This window comes from Bombus fervidus, chromosome 11 (assembly GCF_041682495.2).
Source record: "Bombus fervidus isolate BK054 chromosome 11, iyBomFerv1, whole genome shotgun sequence".
Taxonomy (NCBI): Eukaryota; Metazoa; Arthropoda; class Insecta; order Hymenoptera; family Apidae; genus Bombus; species Bombus fervidus.
The window spans coordinates 5688441-5707363 of record NC_091527.1 but is presented as its reverse complement, the minus strand read 5'-3'; the positions used below and the strand labels follow the sequence as shown (position 1 = coordinate 5707363).

General features: G+C 27.7%; 4 protein-coding genes across 10 annotated transcripts in view; 2 read left to right on the top strand and 2 right to left on the bottom strand.

Moving 5' to 3' along the window:
• Window positions 1–22: 22 nt before the first annotated feature.
• On the top strand, window positions 23–7513 carry LOC139991844 (transmembrane protein 245). Of its 2 annotated transcripts, XM_072012188.1 has the most exons (10): window positions 23–833; window positions 924–1853; window positions 1926–2090; window positions 2159–2357; window positions 2445–2629; window positions 2714–2814; window positions 2904–2921; window positions 2999–3301; window positions 3388–4794; window positions 4872–7513. In XM_072012188.1, exons 1-9 carry the CDS (start codon window positions 318–320, stop codon window positions 3569–3571), a joined length of 2601 nt encoding a protein of 866 aa, XP_071868289.1. In that variant the 5' UTR covers window positions 23–317; the 3' UTR covers window positions 3572–4794; window positions 4872–7513. The 2 variants fall into 2 exon arrangements, with proteins under 2 accessions (XP_071868289.1, XP_071868290.1); XM_072012189.1 differs by lacking the exon at window positions 2904–2921 and having other exon boundaries at window positions 24–833.
• Window positions 4214–13027, bottom strand: Beta-man (beta-mannosidase). Its single transcript, XM_072012185.1, has 15 exons — window positions 12703–13027; window positions 12441–12556; window positions 11654–12301; window positions 9633–10616; window positions 9233–9554; window positions 7832–7861; window positions 7604–7750; window positions 7364–7512; window positions 7082–7287; window positions 6773–7016; window positions 5968–6694; window positions 5470–5898; window positions 5194–5405; window positions 4890–5111; window positions 4214–4819 (listed from the first exon to the last, which is right to left on the bottom strand). The coding sequence occupies exons 1-15, from the start codon at window positions 12791–12793 to the stop codon at window positions 4571–4573; spliced, it is 4776 nt and encodes a 1591-aa protein (XP_071868286.1). The 5' UTR covers window positions 12794–13027; the 3' UTR covers window positions 4214–4570.
• Window positions 13028–13979: 952 nt separating this feature from the next.
• On the top strand, window positions 13980–17657 carry Mif2 (mitochondrial translation initiation factor 2). Of its 2 annotated transcripts, none has more exons than XM_072012190.1 (11): window positions 13980–14096; window positions 14385–14523; window positions 14632–14942; window positions 15035–15195; window positions 15357–15583; window positions 15664–15934; window positions 16017–16270; window positions 16345–16630; window positions 16698–16862; window positions 16949–17089; window positions 17250–17657. In XM_072012190.1, the coding sequence occupies exons 1-11, from the start codon at window positions 14047–14049 to the stop codon at window positions 17420–17422; spliced, it is 2178 nt and encodes a 725-aa protein (XP_071868291.1). In that variant the 5' UTR covers window positions 13980–14046; the 3' UTR covers window positions 17423–17657. The 2 variants fall into 2 exon arrangements, with proteins under 2 accessions (XP_071868291.1, XP_071868293.1); XM_072012192.1 differs by lacking the exon at window positions 13980–14096 and adding an exon at window positions 14178–14239.
• LOC139991853 (uncharacterized) overlaps window positions 17497–18923 on the bottom strand; it is a 31245-nt gene continuing 29818 nt past the window's right edge. For all 5 annotated transcript variants that reach the window (XM_072012207.1, XM_072012206.1, XM_072012208.1 and 2 more), the window contains 2 exons: window positions 18352–18534; window positions 17497–18222 (listed from right to left, as the gene is read on the bottom strand). In XM_072012207.1, the coding sequence (XP_071868308.1) occupies window positions 17869–18222; window positions 18352–18534 (537 nt within the window). In that variant the 3' untranslated portion in view covers window positions 17497–17868. The remainder of the gene's footprint in view (window positions 18223–18351; window positions 18535–18923) is intronic.

Below are 18923 nucleotides of genomic sequence, written 5' to 3'. Positions count from 1 at the left end.
TGATGTATTATGTTATTTATTCTGATTTCAGTCATTTCACTCTTTTATTGACATTAACTAATATACCATAGTGTATACACATACATACATATGTATATATACAAATATGGGATACTGCACGATGCACGACTACTCGCTAATCACTACTGCACAATATCAGTATACAGTACTTGTTACTTCTTACAGTAAACTTTACTCTTATTACTATTTTCCTATTCAGTATAATTTTTTTACTTTTTTTAACAAAATGTTAAGTGGTAACAGAATTCAAAATTAAATAATAAGCGCTCTAATAGTGAATTGATTACGTATTCACAATGGATAGTACACGGTCGCCTATGGATAACCTCTTTAACATGCTGTCCGGCTTCAGTGCGGGTCATGAAAAAGCCTTAAAACAAGGCATTTATAATGCCGTGGCACTGTTCTTTTTGTGTCTAGTTTCAGCAGCAGGATTTGGATTGTATATTATATTGAGACCTTTTGTAAAACCTCTAATTTGGGCTCTACTATGTGGCTCTGTTCTATTCCCTTTCAAATATTCGTTAACTACGATGGTACAGTCATGGTTTGAAAAAACGGAAGCGTCTCATACTCCTTTAATAATAAATTTAATAGTGCTGCCTGTACAAATAATAGATAAAGTATCTGACAGTATAGGATCATTTTTATGGAAACGCATTAAATACATTGCCAGTGCATTTTTATTGGCTGCGATACCTTTAACTATATATCATTACATACCTACTATATTAAGTTGCCTTATATGGAGAATATGTCTAATTTTTAGTACTATTTTTGGATTTTTTATAACAACATGCAACACTTTTACGGTAACTTTTAACTATCTAAAAAATGCTTAATAAAAAATATATTTCATCACATATCGATAATGATCAATAATAGTAATGTAATTTTTACAGATTGCTTTTATACTTATTGGATATTTATCTGTGTTGTATATTTATTGGACACCGAATAATTCCATACATTTCCGTTATACCTCATTTGTTATATGGTTCATGATTAGTTTATATGTCTCAAACATATTAGGTGCTTATCAAATTATTGTATTTATAACACTGCAGATACTATACTTGATAGGATTTATTTATGAGGTAGTAGGCATTGTGGAAAACCAAGAATTAGAAAATAAACAAATGACATTCATGGAAGCTATATGCTTTGCATTAACAAATAACTTAACTATAAATATACAACAAGATTCATTTCCTTCATTTTCTAAAAGTGAAAAAATAGAAAATATCAGTAAACAGAGCATGGATGACAAGATAAGTGAAGAAGACAAAGAAACAAAAGTTAAAAAATTCTCCAGCAAGTCAATGTCATTGGATGCAACTAATAGAGGTGTAATGAAGAGACTGCAACCACCTAGTATACCATTACGTGATCGTTATTTGTTAAGAAGATTGAAAACAGAATTACGAATGTCTATAGATATAGAAAGTGATAAGGTTGATACTGACAAATACATGTATGGTGCATTATATGCTTGCATTGGTATGCTCCTTTGGAAACATAGGTGGATGATATACATTTTAATTATTCCTATAGCCTTTTATATTATTAAACAACTTGGGAGTTATTTTGGAGTAGGGAAGATGATTGAAAATCAATGCAACATTATTATACAAATTATAAAAACGTGGTGTATAGAAAGACATCAAGCTCTCTTACCAGTTAATGTTAGAGGTTTATATAAAATTGGAATCATGGTTGATGAAAAATTAACAAAAGCCTTGAAAGCTTCAGTTGATTCTGTAGTAACAATTGCTGTGATTTTTGGCCTACTTATATTTACTACTTGTACCTCTATTTTTATAACTATACAGGTACAATGAAGCTATAATAAATGCTACCTTATACATCTTATAAATGATTATAAATTATTATGCTTTTCCTAGGTTTATACAGAAGGTATGCATCTTATTCATATTACTGGAGAGGTACTCAATTCATCTCTAATGAATAATTCAGACATTGATTGGTTACCTGAAGAATGGGAAGATTCAGTTAATAGTGTGTTAGATAATGCTTACACATATGGACGAAGTGCTATTTCTGATGGAGTAAGATATATGTATACATTTATAATTACTAAATATATTTCAATACTAATATGTAATATATGATGTAGATAAAAGGATTGGTAAAAGATTTAGATACTGCAAAGGCTGAACAGTTGGAAAAGAAAGTTTTAGAACTTTGGGATAGACTTTATCAAGCATGGATGATGTCTAATGAAAGTCCTGATTTAATTGGACCTACTGTAGATGTTACGGCAGCTTATTCAGTGTGGGAAAGCTTCAAAGAAAGTTTTGGCAAAACACCTTTACGTAAGATTTCACATTTAAAATTAAATGCAATTAAATGCAGCAGTATCCAGATTTATTCGATGTGTTCGTTTTTCTCTTTTTATGTAGAACTGTTTAACATGACCAATATACAAAACTTTGTAAAAGAAAATATTGGGATTTGTATGTCAGTGTTGGACTCCATTTGGAGCATAGTGAAGGGAAATATGTCTGTGATATTAACAATTTTTACAGAATTATTTTATATTATACTTATGAGTGGATCAGCAGTACTTAATTTCACTCTCAGTATGGTAATCAATTAATTACAAAACACGCGTATATATTTTGAAAATATTTAGAATATATATTTTATGTAATGAAAATTTCATTTTAAGGTGGTATTTTTTACGACGCTTTTTTACCTCCTTAGTGCTAGTGAAAAAACATACAAACCTATTGAGTTAACTACAGTATTTAGTCCTATTAATTGTCACAGGTAAATGTTTAGATTTTATAATACATCAATATATTTTGTATTAATTGTAATATAAATTATTTTGAAAAATTAATTTTTTTATTTATAAGCACTCTCCATGTTGAGGGGTATGTATATATTGAATTATAAAAATATATACTATTAAGTATTTTGGAAGAGAAGCCTAACATCTTATCTTTTCTAGGTTTGCTGTAGCATTACAAGAAGCAGTAATTGGAGTATTTGCTGCAACATTTAAACTTGCTTCTTTCTTTGGCATGTGGACATGGTTTACACATAATTTGTTCCAAGTAAAAATAATTTATTTACCATCAGCTTTTGCAACAATACTCGGTGCCGTACCATTTTTGGATGCATATTTTGCTTGCATCCCAGCTACTTTGGAACTCTGGTTTACTCAAGGATCTATGACTGCTATTCTGTTTTTCATGTTTCATTTTCTTCCTTGCAATATTGTTGTAACTGAATTCTACAAAGAAATTAAAGGGTATTATAATTTTTAGAAATTGCAATAAAAATATATTTATTTAGATACATACAACTACATTTATATTAATCGCTTTTTTACTTTAGGGGTGGACATCCGTATCTGACAGGTCTTTCCATAGTAGGTGGTGTCTTTTGCTTAGGCGTAGAAGGTGCCATTTTTGGTCCCTTATTGCTATGTTGTATAATGGTAGCAATTAATCTAAGTCGTCGTTACCTGCATTCGCCATCAGAAGAAGTTATACCCACGTATGCACAAATTAAACAGTAATAGGGAAGTTGTTAATAATACTTATTATTGAATAGTTGAACAAAAATTAACAGATCTTGGTAGATTAACTTTTAAAGATATAGGCAATAGTAAATCTTAACATTTAACAAGTGCTTTAAATGAAGCTTAAAAGCAATCAAACATAAATCATATTTATAAATGTTTAAAGTTCATATATAGTATAAAAAATAACTTTTATCTTTATGAAGAATTTTAACACACAGTACTATTTACAAAATAAGATATCTTTATCTAGTCTTTAAAAAAGATAGTTTACTATACATGTAATTTTTGTTACATGTACATATATTTATAGAATAATTGCTTGTATATTTTATTATTTTTTGATGAATTTTTTACATGAAAGAGTTTTGCTAATAATATATTTAAAAAAAATTCAGTAAAATCTCAGCTTACGCTTATTAGCATTGTAAGTGCGTTATTGCATCAATTCAATAAATTATTTTTCCGTAGTTTTTGAAATTAAATAGTAGAATTTGATAGAAAAAGAAAGTAAACGTACTATTTTCAAATTATTAACTCCTGATATTATTGATTAATAGAAAAATAACAAATATATAATAATGTTTAATTGTATATATCCTTTTTAATAATCCAATTATATTAATTATATATACTCTCTTTAATAATATTGTTTATTATACATATTACGTACATTGATTTTGTTTCATTGTGATAATGTACTAACTTCAATATTTATGTTATATTTTGTTATAAAAAGCCATTGTATAATTTTCAATAGTAACCAATAAAAAATTGTCCAAAATTAAAGATAAATTTTTAAGTTAACAAAGCAAAATGTCAAATTTAATGTATTTAATAATTAGTATACTTCTAATTATTCTCGTTATTCTTATTGGATTCGAAATTTATTTACATCGCGAGACATATTTTTCACGAAGGACTTGAAATTTAATATTACAAAGGTAAACAATCATTATTTAGATAGAATCCGAGAGTTACCAGTATTAGACGAATTTAATAAATACCAGAAAGTGTAGTAACTTTCAAAGATTTTCTTAGCACTTTTGGTGTGATAGATTCACATGCATGGAAAGTAACATTTTTCTTATTTTCAAACATATGGAAACCATTTTCTGAGAAACGACCACAAACATTACCAACTTCTAGCCATACAAAAAGTGCTATATTATTTGTTATTAATTCAAGTTCAATATCTGGATAATTAAAATATCTTCCAGGTAAATGATTATCATTTACTTTTACCTAAAATGAAATATTTCATATTAAATAAAAATGCATAACATTTCTTTTGTAGATTCAAGGATAAACTTACAGAAACATTTGCAATTGGTAATGCAATGTTCTTCAGAGCATTGCTTGGATATATGTAATTTTTTGGTGCTATTGGAATTCCAGTTTTATCTCTCAAGGTGAGTGTTGTAATACAATTACTTTTAGTACTAAAGTTAGATTGACATTCATTAAGTGTTGTAGAATTAAAAATCCATGAATATTCTAGTAAATTATTATGAATTTTAGTTACTGTATTTGGTTCCTATTAAAAAGAAATGTTGATTGCAAGGTTTTAATATAAAAGCATTTCTTTTATTTGCAAAGTATTTTTGTCATATACTTACAATAATTATATTAGGATGAACATATGATTGTACAGGTTTTATGCTATTCCATGCATAAAGATTCACTTCTAAAGTAGCATTTTTTATTGAATATGTCATATCAGAGACAATATAGATTAAAAGTTGCATATTATTGATATAGTATGTAACTATAATAGGTGCAAAAAATTCCATAGCATAGTAATGAAGCATTTTCCATCGTCCATCAAAATCTAAATAAATAAGATTATCAGTGACATCAAAATAAATTTAAATATTACATCCTATTTTCAGTACCTATGGAAGACCAAGATGGAGCTTGCCAAACATCATTTAATTGCCAATATAAAGCACCCATTGTCATTCCCTCTCCTATTTCGTTTAAATCCGACTTTGATTGCCGATAAAACTCTGTTTGTATTTTTACCGAAACAGCCTGATTAATTTGGCTTAAATATATATAATTTTCAAATCTTCTTAGACTATCTTGAGTGTCAGGTAATTTTAAATTTTTTGAAATAAGATTCTTCAAATATACTGTTCCTAATGGTAAATGTTGACGATGTTTAAAGAAGTTGCTGTCTATATCTAAATCAGTAATAGTTCTTGTAACCGGCAACATAGTATAAATTGACGGTAGCGATTGAAACCCATATTCAGATGAAAACCTTGCACGAGGATATTGGTTCATATCCCATCCATTATTAAAATAGTTGTAATAATGAACTAAAATATTATTATATTACACCTGTTTTCAAATACAAACTGTTTTTATAGTGAAAAGATATATTTTACCATCTCCAAATAACTTTGAATATGGATCTTTTCCAATATAATTATATTTCTCTGTATACAATCCATTACTAGGACTAGATATTACAAAAGGTCGTGTGGAATCAAGTTGTTCTACTTCTTTCTTAATTAAGTCTACATAAAGTTTGATATAATCAGTTTTATATATTTGTTTAGTTCCAGTTCCATACCAATTTCCATATAGAGCTGCTTCATTTTCATTATTTCCAGCCCAGAGAACAATACTAGGATGATTTTTTAATCTTTGTACATTTTGTATTACTTCCTTCTTAACTGATTCAAGAAAGTCTTTTGTAGTAGGGTACATTCCACATGCAAACATGAAATCTTGCCAAATCATGATTCCATATTCATCAGCTATATTATAAAATAATTCAGATTCATAAAGTCCACCACCCCATACTCTAAGCATATTCATGTTTGCTTCCTTGGCAGATGTTAATAAGTGTTTAATTGTATCTGTCTTAGTAGTTAACTCAGGAAAAATACTAGCTGGAATGAAATTACTACCCTTCGCAAATATTGGAATATTATTTATCTGAAAATAAAAGCTTAATCCTTGTTTCAAAGTCTTTTGTACAAGCTCTACTGTTCTAAAACCAATGCGCATAGTTTTCTGCTTAACATTAGTAGAAGTAACTGCAGTTACAGTTAATGAGTAAAGAATTTGATTGCCATAACCATTCGGCCACCATTCATGTACAAGGTTCTATGTAAAAATATTATTTTATTAAAAGCATATATTGGTCAAATATTAGTAAATTATATGTCACTATTGGGAACATACTGTAGGTACTTTAAGAAGTATAGTACTTTTTGTGTCTGTTTGTAAATTAATATTGCTGGTATTATGAATATTTGATTGTTCATCAATATTAAGAATAGATGAGATATGACAAGTTGTGTTACTTCGTGAGGTAGTTTCAAGAAATAATGTGATTATAACATTCCAAAATTTTCCTTCTTTATGAATATCTGTTGTAACATCCGTAATATAAATTTCATTTATGGGAATTATTTCTACACTTTTCCTAAAATTTTTTTTTATTAATATGTAACAACAAATAATGTAAATAAATAATAAAATTAAACACACCAAATACCCATTGATGGAAAAGCTGGACCCCAATCCCAAGAAAAACTTGCTTGCATTTTTCTTATATAATTTACATGACATTCTCCATTGTAACTATCTGGATTGCATATTGGAGGAATAACATACTTCAATGCTTGTTTATTGTGTAAGGCCTCAGCTACTTTAACAGGGGAAGAAAAAGAAACTTCCAATAAATTTTCTCCTTTCTGAAAAGTAGAATATTAATAAATAAATAGAATAAATAATTGTATGATATGAATAAATAAAAAATGAATTTCTTACTTCTAAGTATTTTGTTACATCAAATGTATATCTTAAAAACATATTTGACGTTTCTCCAACTTTTTGTGCATTTAAAAAGATTGTAGCAAATGTATCTACACCATGGAAAATTAATACTACTTTAGGTGCATTTAATAAGCTATTGTTTACTGTAATATAAATATTACAAATTTATTTAAAATCAAGAACACTTGTATAAACATATTAACGTCCTTATACTAAAAAATCTAAAATAATTACCATAAAAACCTCTAGTGTAAGTAACTGATTGATTACCAACCCATCGATTAGTTACATCATTATTTTCATTAAAATTATTTGGTATAATATGTGCCTTGCTCAAATCTGTATAAATTCCTCCTGGTACAGTTGCAGGAAATATGATTTCTAAAAAGATATAATTAATATCACAATTAATAATAATCAATATCATAATATTATTAGAGAATAATTTTAAAAAATTCTTACCATGTTCATGTTTATTGGTCGTAATTTTACCTAAATCAGAAATTCATATATTATATATTGATAGGATTGATATTATATAAAGAAAGTTTTATTAGTGTATTTTATATAACATATTTAATACCTATCCATGAACCATCTAAGGTTAGGGACAAAGTACTGTTAATCAAAAGTAGAATGACTATAAATTGAAAAATTGTTTTCATAATACTTGTTTTACGACAATTCAATGAATTTTTTATACTATATAGAGATTTTGATAATTATTTTTATAAATATTATATATATCTAAGCTGTAATATGTACGTATATAAGTCTAAATTCAACTGAATTCTTATCATGTATGTTTGAGATATGTATCTGCTTATCATTATAAGTATTTCTTTCATTAAATAATCTTGAATATTATTTAATTTCATCTAATATAATCGTGTTTCTTATATCGTGTTATGACGATGAGTATATTTTTTTGAAGTAAATATAATTTCAATACACAATTAATATTTAACTATTTTTATGATTTGTAGTTCTTAACACATTACTTATAATTAATTTAGAATAAATAATACAAAAGACATAATATAATATTTTATTCACAACGAGAATCATTTGTAAAAAAATACATTTTACTATACAGTATAAATGCTTACAACTGATCTACAAAACTTAATATTATATATTTAATCTCTTATACGTTCCTTTCTATCAAACGCAGTTTTATTTAAGCATTTTAACAAGAATCTTTAATTTATATCATTTAAATTTACTGTGCGAACTGTACAATTAATTACCCACAAAGAAATAAACTCATGTTTTAATAATAATAGTGATTTTAATCATTACTTTGTTATTTGATAATGAACAGAAAGTAAATAAAAATATTTTAACTTAGTTTTGGTCTAAAGAAATAAATATGTTTGTAATAAAAGAATACACACATATACATAAATGTTTACAAAACATGGAATGCTACAATAAACGCAAAAAGAATTATATGTTATGTATTTTATAAGAAATTTGAAGTGTACGTTTCATATTGTTATAATCTTTTTCTGATAGATATGAATGGTATAACAGTACCATTAATAGCATGATAAAATATCAATTCTTTTATCAGTGTATATATATGTCATACATACATATACATTTGTTGTTTTAAAGATAGCAGTAGTACTTGTTAACGTTTTCTTTTTCTACTAGGATATATTTGTCTTTTACTGTCTGAGGAGAATTGTCTTCTATAATCTATATGTGAATGAGTTTGTTCACTAATTGGTCGGAAACAACGAATAGGCGAGTTAGGAATGTTACTGGTTTCATTGCTTGAATATTCTAAAAACATACGATATTGTTAATATATAACTTTGTTTACATCTGATTTAAAGAGAAAATAAGAATAATTACCATTTGACGATTCTTCTTCATGCTGTCTTTGTAAGCAACTATTAACATGATCTTCATAATGTATTCCGTTAGTGGTTTTATATTTTGAACAAACACCACATTCAAGAATTTCAGTATTGTTAATGCTTATTGGTGATGATTTATTTTCCACTATATATAAATCATTTTCATATTCATTATCAGATATATATTGTTCACATCCAGCAGCATGTGTTTCTATTTTATCACTTGGAAAAGATTTATTACAAATGGGGCAATTTACATAATTTGTGAGATTATTCTCTGTTATCTCCATTTCTCTAGATACAGAAGTACTATCGTCCTAAAAAGAATTGAGGCACAAATATGTAACATTTTACTTGTATATAGTACTAAAAAGAAAGAAAAAGAATATAATTACCTTGGACAACATGTTATCCTCTACTGATGTTGTACACTTGTTTTGTCTATTTAAACCCCGTAATCTTTCTTCATCTTTGTTAGTTTTTTTTAAAGATCTCACGTCTACTATAGTATTCCACTTTTTGGTTTTTCCTTCTTTATGCTTTTCCTCTTCTTCTCTTTGCTTTTCTCTTCTTTGCCTCCCTTCTAATTGTTTCTTATAAAATTCTTCTTTCTTTTTCTTTTGGTCAGCTTCCTTTTTCTCAGCTTCTTCCTTTTCAATTTCATGCCTTTTTCGTTTTTTAAGCTGAAGTTTTTCCAAAGAAACATATACATTGTTTATTCTACTTGAAAAACCTTTCTTTGGTAATGGTTTAGTTTCTGTACTCTCAAACATTGTTTTAACATTGTCGTTAGCATTATCATTTTCTAATTCTATGAGAATTTTTTCATCAGTGAGAATACTACTTTTATTTTTAGATATTAAAGTTATTGCATTTTGTTTTTCATTGCTACTATGTGCTAATGGACTGCTAGAAGACATATTAATAACATGTTCTCTCCTTTTAGTAATACTTCTTCTAACATTGTGAGGTACTTTTTTTGGACATAAGGGAATTGATTCAGATGATAAATATTCTTTAGATTCTTTTTTACATTCTGCTTTAAAATTTTCAGTTTCCATATTATCTGCTAAGAGATTGCTATCACTGTCTTGGTTTAAATTTTTATTTTTTTCACTGCATCTAGCACTACATACCATTTTATTTGAACGTAATACCCTGTTTGTATCTTCATGAGACTGAATTTTCTTTTTTTTAATAGTATTTTGATCCTCATCACTGCTAGAATATGTTATATCAGAGAAAGAAGAAAGAATCATAGTTGATTTACGTTTATGAGGTCGTTCATTGCTATGTTTGTTTGTACATTCCATCTGATTCTGATCAGTCTTAATATCTTTTACTAATTTTTTATCCAAATTATCTTTAGCAAGACCCACCTATAGAAATGTTGAAAGAAGGATTAGAATTATAACAATAAAACTATTCTTTTTTTTACAGAAATATGATTTATTCAAAGATTGTAGCTTACAGTTTTAATTACTGTTCTTTCTTTATAAACACTTATAAATACATATGTTTGTATAAATGCAAACTTTACAACTTTTATAAGAAACACCAATCATAATTTTCGATCAGTTTTATATAAAGCATCAATGTTATTTGTTCTCAAATTATCTTATCAGTATATATATAAATAAAAAATATGTAAACTTTGCCAGTAAAGTTTTCTTTAATATGTTAGTTAAATTTTATCACAACCATTGTACTGCTAATTGTAAGCATAAGAAACAACATCAAATTTGATACTATTTATGCCAAAGAGATATTACATTAATAAATAGTTACACATTTTTTATTAAAAAGAATCAATAGAAATTTATATTAAAATTATGAATATTTTAGGAGAAAACATTATCATTCTAAACATAAATCTGTGCATACAGGTAATTTTTTTTCCATGGCACAATGTTGTATTACGAAGAATTTAACTTATATGCGAAAAAAATAAATATTGGATTGTTCAGAAAGTTCATAATAAAATTTAATGGAATGAGTTTGATTTCGATTTAATTTGGTCGAATATACATTTATATCATTCTTTATATTAACTTTTTAGCCATTTATTAAATAGCTTCATGAATATTATTTTTTGAAGGATATTTTTTTGGGAAATGAACTCCTTTAAACAATTTTCGCAGGTTACTAGAGTATTCAATTTCTCGTTATTAAAAAAGTTTTGTAAAAGATAGGATAAATGACAGTGAGATTACAGTATATCCACTGAATAGAATGAATAGAATTGAGCATTCTAGCTAAGAGCCAATATCTCAATCTCATCAAAAACATAGCAGAACTTAATTTCTGCTTTTAGAAATGTTAATTCCAATCAATGAAGTCTCCCAAATAATCCAATATTTTCTTATATTCATTAATGATAGGATCTGTAAGAAATGGATTGGATGGAGGTACCCACCTGAATGGGTGACCCCCATTGAAACTTAGTATCGGTAGTACGGTGCCAACTATGCCACAACTCTGCTGTTTGTTTCAAATAAAAGTTTAATTCAGGCAGTAACTTCTCAAGCGTCTCAGGTGTTTGTGCATCTTTGCATAATCTAAATGGCATGCGATCTTCAACTACTGGCCGATTTGGCTCTTGCAAAGGCACATCGTTTTCACTAACACAAGAATCAAGTGGATTAATTTGCCATCGATCCAATTTTTGATCACATTCAGAATTTGTGTCCATTTTTGTTTCTGCGCTATTTATAATATCTGAATCTTGTAAAGAATTTTTTGATTTTAAAGAAATATATTTACTCGTGCTATGAGAATAATTATCTCGGATATTTGAATTGTCTTGTAATCTAATAAATGTATCTTTGCTATCAAATTTTTTCCCTCTGTATATAGGGTTTCTTGAATCAGCAATAGCAGCGGCAAGATCAGAATTGCTACATCCATGTGAAGATGTTCTTTCATGTATTGGTGATGTATGGTTAGGTTTATAAGAGTGTATCGACTGAGTTGCATCATTGTGTTCTTGTATCTCCAATTCTTGTGCTAAATTTGCCTTGAGCATTACCTCAGAGGTACATTCACTAGAAGATTGGATTAATTCCTAAAAACATAGTAATATACATATCTTAATTACATATTGTACATAATATACTATAGCAATACATATTTTATGATTTTTATAAATATAAACAATTATGTTCAAAATAAACAAAGACTTTATTAAATATGAGTAAATCAACCTTTTGTGTATCTTTTTCATCATTAGTCATATTTGCCATATCCTTAGATTCATTAATAAACCCTAAAATTTCTTTCATATCTTTGTAAGTATACCATGTCTCGTACATTTTCATATCTGAAAATTATTTTATAAAATAACACATTAGCGTTTCTAAAAATTAATAGATAAATGATAAAATTGTTATGATTAAAAGAAAAATAATTAACAAAATTGATGCTTTTAATGAAAGTATTTCATTAAAAAGAGTAAGATTCAGGTACCTATAAGTTCTCGTTTCATTTCTTCTTCTTCTTCTTCTCTTTCTTTAGATGTGAACATCTCAACTTTATCTCGTTCCATGCTATCTGACATATTTGTAATTTCGTACGTTTAGATCAGAAAATGTCAACAAAACGTATTTTACGTAACAAATTGTAATTTAATTGTAAAAAGCTTATGATTTGTAATTTTGAATTTTTCCTCATTACTATTTAATTGTTTCAATAATATCCATTTATGGACAACGATGATGAAAGAATAAAAATTGATGGGAAGAGGTAAGCGAATGTATTATATGGATAACCTGAAGATTAGTGACATCGAACCGAAAGAATATATCGATATTGATGATAAGCAATTTCAGATTGTTCGATTTTTAAAATCCATTTACGTGAATAGATAAATAGATTTGGACGTATATTACTAATGTAATTTATCATATTCTATGAAATTATAAAATAGAGAAAATTTTATTATTAACTGATTTAATGTTAAAATAGTATAAATATATCTATTCTAGAATGAAGTGAATTAATTTCAAATATTTCATTATACAAACAATCCCATTTAGTTGGATCACCCTCTACCCTCTTAAAATTTTAACAATGTAATTCATAAGCCTAAGTAAAAGTATCCCACTTAGCGGAAGTATTCACAATTGCTGAAAGTTATAGATTTTAAAAAGGAGATTCCTTTCTGGATATATATCTGGTTACATGCTACAGTTATAGCAAAAGCGTTAAAAGCCACCTAAAAGCTGGGATCGACTAGCCCAGTTGTTCAATTGATTCCTTTATCATTTTAATTTTGCAAATAAATTACATTTATAATCATAGTCAAAAATATTAAATAAACTATTAATTATTTATTCAAAAATAATACATGTGCGTTCAAGGTGAAAGCGTACCATGTGCTTACACCTACCAGAACTTCCAACTTGAGAACTACAATGAGCATTAATTACCTTGTTATTATTATTAATAGCATTAATTCCTACATTTATTTCATGGGGATAATCTGCTAAAGAAGTAGATCTTAAACAGAGGACAAAATATTTATTAAGACCCGTATTAGATAAACTATATAATCCACATAATAATTCGAATATCAAATTCTGTTGCCTTCCTCAAAAAATCTACTGGGCTCCATTAATGTAATCTAAAATTTAATCTAAAATTTTTTATCATTGCTTAATGCATTGTTATACGAAAAATCATAAACATCTCTATTAGTTTGAAATACAGTCATGTGGACCAATTTGCCTTCATATCTTTATATTTCAATATAATTTTAAGACGCAACAACATAACGTTCTCTGGCGGGACATGGATGTACGATTTTAATGGATGAAAACAAATATGGCTGCGTCCATGGTTAGAGCATATATTCAATCTGGGTATTTTGTATTTTTGTTTAATATTATAGATTAGAAGTATTTTCTTCTTTGCTTTTAATACATTCGTTATACACTAGACATTTATACACTAAACATATGTTTATATATAATACTTATTGTTTATTTATAGACAGTATTGGATCGTAAAATTAACCTTCTTTTATAATATAATGCTAGTCTTAAATTATACATTTTTTAATATGTTTAATATTATTATTTATAATGCTTAATGTATTTAATGCGTATCACTAAATATATTTTTTATTAATGTAATCTATTTATTTATAGTTTATCAAGGCAAGTATCAGAAGTAGCATGGCGAGAACAAAGTATAAATCATACTTTACAAACCTTGAATGTATTACATATTCAACGGCAATATTATCATATTACCCTAGCTTCTTTTAAACGAAGAAATAATGAAAAAGTATGATTTTAAACATATTAATACATTATATATACATATACATATTAATACATATTATTACATTATATTCAATACATGTATATAAATAAAATTATAAATTATTTTCAGAAAACTATGGTATTTAATGAAGAAATGTTAAATAATTTTCCAAATAAACAATTTAAGAAAAAGTCACTCCCAGTAATAGAAGTATGGGAAAATATGACAGTCAAAGAATTAGCAACATCTGCTAAAAGGGATATTAATGATGTTTTAGATGTAGTTTGTATTGTAAGTGGCAAAAATATTTATGATAAAAATAGTATTTTATCAAGTGGACATTTAATATCTACCATAACTAAAAAACTTGGTGCAAATTCTAAAATTATTTCAAAGCGAACTTCAAATATAGATACAAAGTATAAAGACATTACAAGAAGGTAATACAAAATTAATATGTTTGAATGATTAATTCAAAATAGCAATTCTTGTGAATTTTCTTAAGGCTGTAATATAATTATATTTTGTATAGACCTCTAGCAGATAAGTCTCAATTAGTGAGACGACATCCAGTGGTAACAATAATGGGGCATGTTGATCATGGTAAAACTACTTTACTTGATGCATTACGACATACGTCTGTTGTACAGTCTGAATTTGGTGGAATTACACAATGCATTGCCGCCTTTGATGGTTAGTTCTAAATTAATCTTTAAATATTCATTTATATATATTTTATTATTATGTAATTAAAATTTCACTGAAATATAATTTTGAAAAAAGAAATATATAACTTGAAGAAAAATATTTTATTATACTTAATAAGATATACTTTAATTATACTTAAATTTTAGTAACTTTGGATTCTGGAGAACGAGTAACATTTTTGGATACACCTGGCCATGCTGCTTTTACCTCTATGCGATACAGAGGGGCATATGCAACAGATATTGTAGTGTTAGTAGTAGCAGCTGATGATGGTGTCAAAGAACAAACCTTACAGAGTATAACAATGGCAAAAAATGCTAAAGTTCCAATTATTGTGGCTATCAATAAAATTGATAAACCTAACATCGATATTGTAATGTTTTAGAGCTCCGAGTTCAGATTAAAGATCAAAATTTGAGAATTCTTAAATCTCTAATTATTTTGTTTTCACAGAAAAGGGTACAACATGAACTTGCAAATCATGGAATTGTAGTTGAAGAACTTGGTGGTGAGGTACAATGTGTGAAAATATCTGCTTTAAAAGGAACTAATTTACAAGAATTAACAGAAGCTATAGTCGTACAAGCGGAATTAATGGAGTTGAAAGGGGATCCTGCAGGCTTAGTAGAAGGTGTTGTTATTGAATGTAGCAATCATGTTGGTCGTGGAAAATTAGTGACAGCTTTAATTCAGCGTGGTACTTTAAAGAAAGGATGTTTGTTAGGTAATGAATAGCAATACTAACTTTTATAAATTAAATATATTAAAATAATTTTTATCGATGTTCCTTTTTTTTTTTTTAATAGTCTCTGGACTAGCACATGCTAAAGTAAGAGCTATGTTTAATGATTCCGGCCACCCTATTTTGGAAGCTAAACCATCGGACGCGATACAAATTATTGGATGGAAAGAATTACCTGATGTTGGAGATGAAATGCTAGAAGTAGAAAATGATAAAATATTGCAACAAGTTCTTAAATTTAGAGAGAAAGAGCGCAATGAAACTTTAGCTAAACAACATAAAGCTGTTGCCGAACAAAGACTACAAGAACATCTCATTGTAATATTCAGTGGACACAAAATGTATATTTTAATTATTTATGAAAGTGCAACTTATATTTCTCACTATTATAGGAATATCGAAACCTGTTAGAAATTAGAAGAACATTTGGAAGAAATAGAGCAGTAATGAGAACGGTGAGAGAAAAACTTGTCGAAAAAGAAAAAAATAAACTTAAAATAGAGGATCCTACTCCAACAGTTAATATTATTATAAAAGGTGATGTAGCGGGAAGTGTCGAGGCATTATTAGATATTTTTGACTCATATAAATGTGATAAAATATGCCGACTAAACATTGTTCACTATGGTGTTGGATCCATCACAAGCTCGGACATAGAATTAGCAGATACATTTAAAGGTAACAAAATTTTAAAATAAAGTTATATATTACTATATATTGCTCTAAATTATTTACCTGTTGTCAGCAATTATTTATGGGTTTAATGTGAAGGCAATTAAAACAGTAGAAGAAGAAGCCACTGCAAAAGGCATACCTCTTCGACTGTATAACATTATATATAAACTTATCGATAATGTTAAGGCAGAAATTAATAGTTTACTACCTGAAGTCAATATCGAAGAAATAACAGGTAATAATTATTAATATTAAATAACAGGTAATTATAATATAAACATTGTATGTTAATAATGATTTCTTTTCGATTTTTAAATATAGGTGAAGCAACGGTATTACAAAAATTTGATATAAATGAAAAAAATAAAAAAGTAAGCGTTGCAGGTTGCCGTTGCGTTAAAGGCGTTCTTTTAAAATCTGGACTGTATCATATAGTAAGAGGAAATGAAAATATTTTTACAGGTAAATTTGTTATGACAATTATGAAATTCATTTACTAATCCACTACTTTACGTTTTATTAATTTCATTTAGTATTTTATTTTCTATTGAATATTAATTTTAATACCTATAACATATATTTTTTATATTTTTATCGACAATATTTGAATACTTTGTTATAGGAAAATTGGTATCAATGAGACATTTAAAGAATGAAATGTCGTCGATAGAAACTAATCTCGAATGTGGTCTCAGATTTGAAGATCCAACGTTATCATTCCAACCTGGAGATAATATTATTTGCGTCAGAATAAAAAGGGATAAACAAAAGCTTGATTGGGATCCTGGATTTTAGTTGGATATCGTTGTATTTAGAAAATTACAGAATAATATATAGACAATATAAAATAAAAAAATACAAATCACAAATCACTGACCTCTCTTCCGTTTTATTAATGGCATATTAAATTATTCATATAAAATGGATTTTTACAAAATGTAAGTACAAATTTCTTTATTATTGCCTTCATGATGCAACATTGTAGTTCTTGCACTTTATTTATGGAACTTTTCCTTTGTTTGAAACAGATGAGCCATTTTATCACAATCGGTAGTTGATTATTCTGTCTCTTATTGGTGTATTAGCTTCTTTAAAAAAAAAACGTATAATGTCATAGAATCATAAGAATTGATCATGTTACATTGGTATTTAAAAATTTCAAGTCTTTTTCTGCTTAAATTTCAACGATAAGTTAAGACATTTTTATCCAGAAACAAAAAGATATAATTGTGTTAACACCGTTAAGAAGCATAAGTTTCTCGAAGTCGACGTTGAATATGGTGATACGCAGTCATAACACCGCGTTTCTTTTTCTGTAAACGACATAGTGCTGGTTCTTGGTTGGCTTGTGCGATTTTTGTATCTAAAGGTTCGATAAGAGTATTAGTATCTGGATGCACGAAAAATGCAATGGAATGACGACCTCGACCACAATGTTCTGGTACAACAACTCGGTGTCTTAATGCTGGTAATTGATTGTTTGTCCAGTTCGCTAATATGTCCCCGGTATTCACCAAAATTGCACCTGGAAGATGACCGACTCTTCCCCATCGTTCACCATGAGGAGTCTGTATTTCTAGACCACCTTCGCAATCCTAAAAATAATTAAATAATAAAAAATTATTATGCTATAAGTTATATTTTGGTGGATTAAAAAGAAATTTCAATTTAGATAGGATTGGAAACTAAAAATACAATTTATTAAGTTTTATAGATATATCTACCTGTGCTAACAAAGTGAAAGTTCCATAATCGCAATGAGCGCTACAACGAGCCAATCCTGGCGCTGGTGCACCAAGAGGAGGATAGTAAAGAAGACGAAGGGTCGACTCGTTACCAGGTCCCAGCATGCGCGAATGCTTCGACAGCAGGAAATCAGGGGATTGCTCTAGGCCCACGGCCAGAGCCTACAAGGCATAGATCACATACATTGGCCCCTATTTTTATTTTATAGTACCTAATGACGGCTGTAAAGCAACCGAAGAAACCAATCGTGTTAGTTTGCCTGCGGGATAGATTGGTTTGTAGGGTTACTCACAGTTAAAGCAACTTACTTTTGTTAAACTATCTGTCCATAAAGGCTTCCGGATCGTTATGTTCAAACATCAATGGAGAAAGAGAAAGAAATATATTTAGAAGCTTTTTAAATATTTGTGCAACGCTGTGTAGTTTAATATTACGAAAGGAAGAGATTATAGTTGTGAACGAATCTATTCAATGTAATTTTATTAATTCTTTGCTCCAGAAAAGTTTGAATTAAAATACTCGAGTTTTTTAAGAAGCAGCTTAACGTGAG

Bases quoted from the DNA above. Each gene is read 5' to 3' on its own strand.
- LOC139991844 (XM_072012188.1), top strand. From the start codon at position 318: ATGGATAGTACACGGTCGCCTATGGATAACCTCTTTAACATGCTGTCC. The intron at 2,358-2,444 runs GTAAGATTTCAC...CTTTTTATGTAG, and splicing joins TTTTGGCAAAACACCTTTAC to AACTGTTTAACATGACCAAT. The intron at 3,302-3,387 runs GTATTATAATTT...TTTTTACTTTAG, and splicing joins TTCTACAAAGAAATTAAAGG to GGGTGGACATCCGTATCTGA.
- Beta-man (XM_072012185.1), bottom strand. From the start codon at position 12,793: ATGTCAGATAGCATGGAACGAGATAAAGTTGAGATGTTCACATCTAAA. The intron at 7,288-7,363 runs GTAAGAAATTCA...TCTACTTTTCAG, and splicing joins ATGTAACAAAATACTTAGAA to AAAGGAGAAAATTTATTGGA. The intron at 4,820-4,889 runs GTAAGTTTATCC...ATTTCATTTTAG, and splicing joins TACCAATTGCAAATGTTTCT to GTAAAAGTAAATGATAATCA.
- Mif2 (XM_072012190.1), top strand. From the start codon at position 14,047: ATGAAAACAAATATGGCTGCGTCCATGGTTAGAGCATATATTCAATCT. The intron at 14,524-14,631 runs GTATGATTTTAA...AATTATTTTCAG, and splicing joins AACGAAGAAATAATGAAAAA to AAAACTATGGTATTTAATGA. The intron at 15,935-16,016 runs GTAATGAATAGC...TTTTTTTAATAG, and splicing joins AAAGAAAGGATGTTTGTTAG to TCTCTGGACTAGCACATGCT.